This window comes from Vidua chalybeata, chromosome 4, assembly GCF_026979565.1.
Source record: "Vidua chalybeata isolate OUT-0048 chromosome 4, bVidCha1 merged haplotype, whole genome shotgun sequence".
Classification (NCBI taxonomy): Eukaryota; Metazoa; Chordata; class Aves; order Passeriformes; family Viduidae; genus Vidua; species Vidua chalybeata.
The window spans coordinates 72,145,440-72,154,573 of record NC_071533.1 but is presented as its reverse complement, the minus strand read 5'-3'; the positions used below and the strand labels follow the sequence as shown (position 1 = coordinate 72,154,573).

At 49.9% G+C, this 9,134-nt stretch overlaps 1 protein-coding gene across 2 annotated transcripts in view; it reads left to right on the top strand.

Annotated features, from left to right (window-relative positions):
- EXOC6B (exocyst complex component 6B) overlaps nucleotides 1-9,134 on the top strand; it is a 332,472-nt gene that overhangs the window by 45,665 nt on the left and 277,673 nt on the right. For both annotated transcript variants that reach the window (XM_053941959.1, XM_053941958.1), the window contains exon 2: nucleotides 6,490-6,655. In XM_053941959.1, coding sequence (XP_053797934.1) covers nucleotides 6,490-6,655 — 166 coding nt within the window. The remainder of the gene's footprint in view (nucleotides 1-6,489; nucleotides 6,656-9,134) is intronic.

The window sequence follows — 9,134 nt, the reverse complement described above, 5'->3', positions numbered from 1 at the left end:
GGCGTTTTGGGGTGAGGTTTGTTCTTTGCACCATCAAACCTGGAGTGTTTCCTGATGGTTTTGTTGAGTTGAGAGCCACCACGGGGTCACTGGGCTCTGCTGTGGGAGGGAGAAGCATCCCAAAATTCTGGAGTGTCCATCCTGCACCTTTGGGGTGCCTGGATCTGGGGCTGGCCTGGCTCCTGCTCCCTCCTGCTTCTGGAAAAATGATCCTGGAGGAGCAGAGAGATCAGGAGGGAAGGGTCAGGGCTGGATTTTCCTGGAAAAATGATCTTGGAAGAGCAGGAAAGCTCAGGAGGGCTGGGTTTTCCTGGAAAAATGATCCTGGAGGAGCAGAGAGATCGGGAGTGAGGAGCCAGGGCTGGATTTTCCTGGGAAAAGGATCCTGGAGTAGCAGGATAGCTCAGAAGGGCTGGATTTTCCTGGGAAAAGATCCTGGAGGAGCAGAGAGATCAGAAGGGGTGAATTTTCCTGGAAAAATGATCTTGGAGGAGCAGGAAAGCTCAGGAGGGCTGGGTTTTCCTGGAAAAATGATCTTGGAGGAGCAGGAAAGCTCAGAGTGACTGGATTTTCCTGGAAAAGGGATCCTGGAGGAGCGGGAGAGCTCGGGAGTGAGGAGCCAGGGAAAATGGCTGGGAAAAAAGCATTTTCCTTGGGAAAATGATCCTGGAGGAGCAGAGAGATCAGAAGGGCTGGGTTTTCCTGGAAAAAAGATCCTGGAAGAGCAGGAGAGCTCGGGAGGGAAGGGTCAGGGCTGGATTTTCCTTGGGAAAATGGTCCTGGAGGAGTAGGAGAGCTCAGGAGGGCTGGATTTTCCTGGAAAAGGGATCCTGGAGGAGCAGGAGAGCTTGGAGGGAAGGGCCAGGACTGGATTTTCCTGGAAAAATGATCTTGGAAGAGCAGGAAAGCTCAGGAGGGCTGGGTTTTCCTGGAAAAATGATCTTGGAGGAGCAAGAAAGCTCAGAGTGACTGGATTTTCCTGGAAAAGGGATCCTGGAGGAGCAGAGAGCTCAGGAGTGAGGAGCCAGGGCTGGATTTTCCTGGGAAAAGATCCTGGAGGAGTAGGAGAGCTCAGAAGGGCTGGATTTTCCTGGAAAAGGGATCCTGGAAGAGCAGGAGAGCTCAGGAGTGAGGAGCCAGGACTGGATTTTAATGGAAAAAGATTCTGGAGGAGCAGGAGAGCTCAGGAGGGCTGGATTTTCCTGGAAAAGGGATCCTGGAGGAGCGGGAGAGCTCAGGAGGGAAGAACTTCCCATCATATGCTGCTGTTTCCTTCCTGTCTGGCACCAAACTTTATTTTTTCCTCACTAAAGTTTGGCTAAAAAGGAATAAAATAATAAATTTTCTAATAACCAATGGGCTTTATTCATCAGAAATTTATTTCTTAGCTTTGCCACCTCCAAAGGGAATTTTTCCTGGACATTTGAAATAATTTTGAGGTGTTTTTCCCCCCCCCTATTTTCAGATATAAATCCCAAATTTGCCTTTGCACACAAGCAAAGCAAATTTTTTCCTTCCTGTCTGGCACCAAACTTTATTTTTTCCTCACTAAAGTTTGGCTAAAAAGGAATAAAATAATAGAATTTCTAATAACCAATGGGTTTTAGTCATCAGACATTTATTTCTTAGCTTTGCCACCTCCAAAGGGAATTTTTCCTGGACATTTGAAATAATTTTGAGGTGTTTTTTCCCCCCACCTCCATTTTCAGATGTAAATCCCAAATTTGCCTTTGCACCCAGGCACGTCGTTACTGCTGTGGGGTTTTTATTGTCCCACTTTATCCCTGAATGCAAACACAACTTATCCACCTTTATTTTTATTTTTATTTTTTATTTTTTTTTGGATTGGAATTCTCATCTTTGAGCTGAGAATCCTCTGGAATCACTGTGACCTTGCTGAGAGGCCGTGCAGCACTAGATGGCACTCGGGCTCCAAATTTCAGATTTCAGCAGGCAAAAAAAACTCCAGGAAACCTGAAGGAAAATCCAGCAGCATCACTGCAGTGACCCGGGGAGTTTTTCTCTCTTTTTTCCACCTTTAGGCAGCACCTTCCCCACCACCTGCTCTGGGAGCCTGGGCTCTTTTACACTGAATTTTAAAATGGTTTTACCATTCTGGCATTTTTTGTTTTGCCACTGAGAATCTTTTTATTGAACCTGCAGGACTGAAGTGGCCTGAAAGAACAGCAATTAAATCCTAATTAAAGAATAGTATTAAAGAGTAATTAAATATTAATTAGCATTAGTAGTAGTATTATAGTAGCAGTATTATAGTAATAGTGTGGCAAGCACATTTCTCTCTCTCTCAGGATTTTTTTATTGAGGAGCAGAAATAGAAATTGTTTTCTCTTCCATTTCTCTCTGTGCACCTCAATGAAAAATCCTGAGAGAGAGAGAGAAATGTGCTTGCCACAGTAATAGTATTATAGTTGTAGTATTATGGTATTAGTAATTAGATATTAAATAGTAATTAGATATTAAATGGTAATTAGATATTAAATGGTAATTAAATTAAATGGTAATTAAATTAAATAGTAATTAAAATTTCTCCGGCTTTTAGCTCTGCCTTGGGATTTTTTTCCTGTTTCTTGGAGGCCTGTGTGGCTTGCAGGGATGGGATTCTCCAAAGGGAAGAGCAGATCCCACTGCAGGAAAAAAGGATTTCCTGTGTCCACCTGCATTCCTGGGCTTCTGGTGCTCTCTGGAGTGTTGCTCCTCGCTGCTGTGATTGATGATTTTTTAATGTTTCATGCTCCCAGCTTGCTCAGCTCTGCCATTCCCATCTTATCTCTCTGGTCATTCCTGTTTTTTCTCTCCAGAGGCTGCCTGGAATCCTCTGTATCCCTGACTTGGCCCAAGCTCAAATCCATAAACCTCACTCCAAGCTTAACTCTTGGACTGGGAGGGAATTCAGCTTTACCTGAAGCCCAAAACTTCTCCAAGGCAGGGCCGAGGGTGGGATTGCCACAATCCATTAAAAATCTCTGTATTTGCTGTAAAAAACCAGGAGAACAACCCCGGAATTCCCAGAGTAGGAACCCAGGGAAGGTTTGAGGGATGGAAATTTGGTTTTAACTTCCATCCTCGTGTTTGGTTTTAAGCTGAAGGAGGGCAGGGATGGATGGGATTTTGGGAAGGAATTCCTGGCTGGGAGGGTGGGGAGAGGCTGGGATGGAATTCCCAGAGAATCCCTGGATCCCTGGCAGTGCCCAAGGCCAGGCTGGATGGATTTGGATCCACCTGGGACAGTGGGAGGTGTCCCTGCCATGGATGGGGTGGGATTGGGATGGGATTTGAGGTCCCTTTCCATCCAAAACATTCCAGAACTCTGGAGCCCCTCTGCTCTGGGAGAGCTGGGAATGTTCCCCTGGAGAAGGGAAAAATCCAGGGAATGCTCAGAGTCCCTGAAGGGGCTCCAGGAGAGCTGGAGAGGGACTGGGGACAAGGGACAGAGGGACAGGAGCCAGGGAATGGCTCCCAGTGGGAAAGGGGAGATTGGGCTGGGATCTTGGCAAGGAATTGCTGGCTGGGAGGGTGGGGAGGGGCTGGGCTGGAATTCCCAGAGCAGCTGTGGCTGCCCCTGGATCCCTGGAAATGTCCAAGGCCAGGTTGGACACTGGGCTTGGAGCAGCCTGGGATAGTTGGAGGTGTCCCTGCCCATGGGATGGGGTGGAATTGAAGATCCTTTCAATCCAAACAATCCTGGAATTCCACGATTTAACTCCATAAACGATGTCCCATTAATTGGATCTGGATATTTTGGACTGAGGTGGCCCCGCCGGCCTCCAGCTCTGTTGTCTTTTATCAGCAGGGGTTAAAACTGGGCTGGCAAAATTTGGGGTGTGAAGGGAATTTTGGGGTCTGGAGATCCTGCTTTCCACTATCCCTTCTGCCCTTGGAGCCCCAGGAGCATCCAGAGGATTCTCCAGGGGGGATTTCTGGACAGGGGGATCAGAGGTGGCTCAGCTCAAAAGCAAACCTTTGCTTCAGGCACTCCAGGCCTGTTCTGGTCTCTGAGGGAACACAAAAAGGGAAAAAAAGGGTTGGAATGGCAACGTTTTGGGCCTGGTTTGTCTCTCAGGGAACACCAAAATGGTGGGAAAAAGGAAAAAAAAAAAAAAAAAGTTGGAATAGAAACATTTCAGGCCTGGTTTGGGCTGTTCTGGTTTATCAGGCAACACCAGAATGGTGGAAAAAGGAAAAGAAGGCTTGGAGTAGGAACATTTCAAAACCCAGTTTGATGTCTGGTTTATGAGCTGTCCCTTTGTCCCAGGAGGTGTTTTTGGGGTCAGATTTTGGGTATTCCTGGGTCAGGAACATTCCTTTTTCTTTCTTTTGGGGTGAGGTTTTGGATGTTCCTGGTGGATCCTGGCAGCAGAGCTGGGAATGCTGGGCTGACGTGTTCAGGGGGAGTTTTTGGGGTCAGGATGTTCCTGTGTGAGGAACATTCCTTTTTGTTCCTTTTGGGGTCGGTTTTGGACGTTCCTGGTGGATCCTGGCAGCAGAGCTGGGGGTGCTGACCTGGCGTGTCCAAGGGGCATTTTTGGGGTCAGGTTTTGGCTGTTCCTGTGTGAGGAACATTCCTTTTTGTTCCTTTTGGAGTGAGGTTTTGGCTATTTCTGGTGGATCCTGGCAGCAGAGCTATGGGTGCTGCTCTGGTCTGTCCAGAGGGTGTTTTTGGGATTGGGTTTTTTGTCCAGAGGGCATTTTTTGGTACTGGTGGATCCTGGCAGCAGAGCTGGGGGTGCTGAGCTGGGAATGCTGAGCTGGGTGTTCAGGGGGAGTTTTTGGGGTCAGTTTTGGATGTTCCTGGTGGGTTCTGGCAGCAGAGCCAGGGGTGCTGAGCTGATGTGTGCAGAGGGTGTTTTTAGGATTGGGTTCTGGTTGTTCCTGGTGGATCCTGGCAGCAGAGCTGGGAATGCTGGGCTGGCTTGTCCAGAAGGTGTTTTTGGGGTCAGGATGTTCCTGTGTGAGGAACATTCCTTTTTGTTCCTTTTGGGGTCAGTTTTGGACGTTCCTGGTGGATCCTGGCAGCAGAGGTGAGGGTGCTGAACTGCTGTGTCCAGAGGGCATTTTTGGGATTGGGTTCTGGATGTTCCTGGTGGATCCTGGCAGCAGAGCTGGGGGTGCTGAGCTGGGTGTTCAGGGGGAGTTTTTGGGGTCAGATTTTGGACTTACCTGGTGGGTTCTGGCAGCAGAGCTGGGGATGCTGCTCTGGTCTGTCCAGAGGGTGTTTTTGGGATTGGGTTTTTTGTCCAGAGGGCATTTTTTGGGACTGGAGGATCCTGGCAGCAGAACTGGGGGTGCTGAACTGATGTGTGCAGAGGGTGTTTTTGGGGTCAGGTTTTGGGTGTTGCTGGCAGCACAGCTGGGAATGCTGAGCTGGGGTGCCGAGCCAGGGGTGCTGAGCTGGGTGTCCAGAGGACGTTTTTGGGGTCAGTTTTGGATGTTCCTGGCGGGTCCTGGCAGCAGAGCTGGGGTTGCTGAACTGCTGTGTCCAGAGGGCATTTTTGGGTTCAGGTTTTGGATGTTCCTGGCAGAGCTGGGGGTGCTGCTCTGGTCTGTCCAGAGGGTGTTTTTGGGATTGGGTTTTTTGTCCAGAGGGCATTTTTTGGTACTGGTGGATCCTGGCAGCAGAGCTGGGGGTGCTGAGCTGGGAATGCTGAGCTGGGTGTTCAGGGGGAGTTTTTGGGGTCAGTTTTGGATGTTCCTGATGGGTTCTGGCAGCAGAGCCAGGGGTGCTGAGCTGATGTGTGCAGAGGGTGTTTTTAGGATTGGGTTCTGGTTGTTCCTGGTGGATCCTGGCAGCAGAGGTGGGAATGCTGGGCTGACGTGTCCAGAAGGTGTTTTTGGGGTCAGGATGTTCCTGGGTGATGAACATTCCGTTTTGTTCCTTTTGGGGTCAGTTCTGGATGTTCCTGGTGGATCCTGGCAGCAGAGCTGGGGGTGCTGAGCCGGGGGTGCTGAGCTGGGTGTTCAGGGGGAGTTTTTGGGGTCAGTTTTGGACGTTCCTGGTGAATCCTGACAACAGAGGTGAGGGTGCTGAGCTGGGTGTCCAGAGGGTGTTTTTGGGGTCAGTTTTGGACGTTCCTGGCGGGTCCTGGCAGCAGAGCTGCGGGTGCTGAACTGATGTGTCCAGAGGGTGTTTTTGGGGTCAGGTTTTGGATGTTCCTGGCAGAGCTGGGGGTGCTGAGCCGGGGGTGCTGATCTGGGTGTTCAGGGGGAGTTTTTGGGGTCAGTTTTGGATGTTCCTGGCGGGTCCTGGCAGCAGAGCTGGGGGTGCTGAGCTGGGTGTGCAGAGGGCGTTTTTGGGGTCAGTTTTGGATGTTCCTGGCGGGTCCTGGCAGCAGAGCTGGGGGTGCTGAGCTGGCTGTTCAGGGGGAGTTTTTGGGGTCAGATTTTGGATGTTCCTGGTGGATCCTGGCAGCACAGCTGGGAATGCTGAGCCGGGGTGCTGAGCTGGGGGTGCTGAGCCAGCTGTCCCTGCAGGTCCGTGTACGACGGCGAGGAGCACGGGCGCTTCATGGAGAAGTTGGAGGCGCGGATCCGCAACCACGACCGGGAGATCGAGAAGATGTGCAACTTCCACTACCAGGGCTTCGTGGATTCCATCACCGAGCTGCTCAAGGTCCGGGGCGAGGCCCAGAAACTCAAGGTGAGAGAAAATACAGGCTGGATATCAGGAAAAAGTGTTTTACAGAAAGGGCTGATGCCTTGGGAAGGGTGAGCTGCAGCAGAGGCTGGGCAGAGCTAAGGAATAAAGCAGGGATTTTTTAAAGGATCTCCTCATGGATCCACCTTGGGCAGCACCAGAGCCCAGCCAGGGCTGCACCCAAGAGGAACCAAAATGGCACAAAATGAACCCAGGATGAACCAAAATGGCACAAAATGAACCCAAGATGAACCAAAATGGCACAAAATGAACCCAGGATGAACCAAAATGGCACAAAATGAACCCAGGATGAACCAAAATGGCACAAAATGAACCCAGGATGAACCAAAATGGCAGAAAATGAACCCAGGATGAACCAAAATGGCACAAAATGAACCCAGGATGAACCAAAATGGCCACAAAATGAACCCAGGATGAACCAAAATGGCACAAAATGAGCCCAGGATGAACCCAAATGGTCCCAAAATGCACGAGCGCTCCCGGGGGCTCTCACTGGGATCAGCTCTGCTCCATTTGCACCTTGCAGTTCATTGTCCCATTCCAGCTTTAGCCCAGGCACTCCCATCCTTGTTTTTCTCTCTCCAGCCCACGTTGTTTGTGCTCCTGGGCCTGAGGTTTGGGTCATTTGTCCTTGGTGCCCAGCTGGAGCAGGAATTGTTTTGTCTCCCTGCTCTGTGCAGAGAGCTCAGCATCCCCTAAAATGAAACCCAGACCCACACACTAAAGCAGCACAGAGTCTGAAAAATACAGGCTGGAAATGAGGGAAAAGTGATTTCCAGAAAGGGTGAGAAAGTTCTGGAGTGGCTGCCCGGGGAGGTGGTGCAGTCCCCATCCCTGGGGTGTTTAACAAAGCCTGGGTGTGGCACTGGGTGCCAGGGTTTGGTTGAGGTGCTGGGGCTGGGCTGGACTCGATGGTCCTGAAGGTCTCTTCCAGCCTGGGGATTCTGTGCAAATCCTGCCCTGACACTGCCCTGGGCAGCTCTTTTTAGGTGGCCTCATCTCGGGCACTCTGGGATTCTCAGAACCACATCAATCTTCTCTCCTTTTATCCAGGACATTTCTATTTAAAAAAAAAAATAATAAAATATAAATATTTATTTTAATTCTTCCCGGAGCAATGGGTTGGCCATCGAAAATTTAGCAATTATTTGGCCAAACTGGACCAGTGTGGTGCATTAAAAGCACCAAGGAACTTAAAGCCAAGCCTGTTTTCATTAGGAAAAGTGCTTTTCCTCGTGGATCTCATCCCAGTTTCTTGAGCTAAAATAAGTCTTGTGGCCTTTAAAGCTGTGTAGAAAGCTGAGGGAAAGGTGGGATTTACCCAGTCCTTGGAAAAGTGTTCAGTAATGCGTGGAAAAAGACATTTGTAGGATGAGAATTTGGAAGAGGGGCGGGAAGGAAACTGGAGAGGCTTCAGGAAAAGGCACCAGGAGGCTGGAGGTGTTTGGGGTCAGCTGGGTTTGGGGCTCCAACTTGGTTCCTGTGCCCTAAAATACAAATATTCCAGATTTAGGGAGCACATGAGTGTCAAAACCTTCCTGGTTTTCCCCCACAAATCCAGGAGAGGCGGCTGGGCCGTCCCCTCCTGCAGGAACAAGGTGGGACCTGGCTTGGGAATCCAAAAACCCTCCCAGAAGAGTCACCTGGGGAATGGGGCTCCCAAAAAGCTGTGGGTTGTCCCCAGGAAGCAGCTCAGGGAGGTTTTCGGGCTGATCCTGGCTGATCTTTTCTGTCCTGGTGGGAAGGACCTTCCTGGGAATTGGGAAGGAACCTTCCTGGTGGTCAGGAGTGTGGGAGACTGGAAAAGCTGAAGTTCTAAATCACAGAATCTGTCAGGAAAAAAGCAAATTTTGTGGAGAAAAGGGGAGAACTCGGAGTCAGGGTGCCAACTGCTGCTTTTAACACTTTTATTTATTGACTTAAAGCTACCTGTGGCATGTCCCAGCAGGATTCTTACTTGACACATCCAAACCTCCATCCCAAAAAGGGGTTTCCTCTCAGGAACACCTTCCTGAGGAGAATTCATCCAGCAATTCATTGCAGGATGAATCCATTGGCATTACTATGAAACAAGTTCTTTTTTTTTTTTTTTCCCTTTTAAAACAATTTTTTTTCAAGCCATTGTTCCCAGCCAAGAATTGCACATTGTTTGTTTGCTCGGAGCTGGTTCCCATTCTGCCACCAGCCCCCTTTGTTGGTGGCTCACTGTGAAGTCCATCCCTGTCCCCTCAGGATCTCCCTTGATTTCCGTGCCTATGCGATCCATAAAAGCAGCACATGGCGAAAACACCCCCAGAAAGTCCTTTCTGGAACCCCGAGCCCTCTTTGTGAGGCTTTCCCCGGGGAATCATCTGCGGATCGAGCGCTGAGAGTGGCTTTGGTTCCAGCCATTCATCCCCCATTTGATCTCAGGCTTTGAACCCGTGAGGAGCCAGCGCTGGCACTCGCTGCTCCTCTCGTG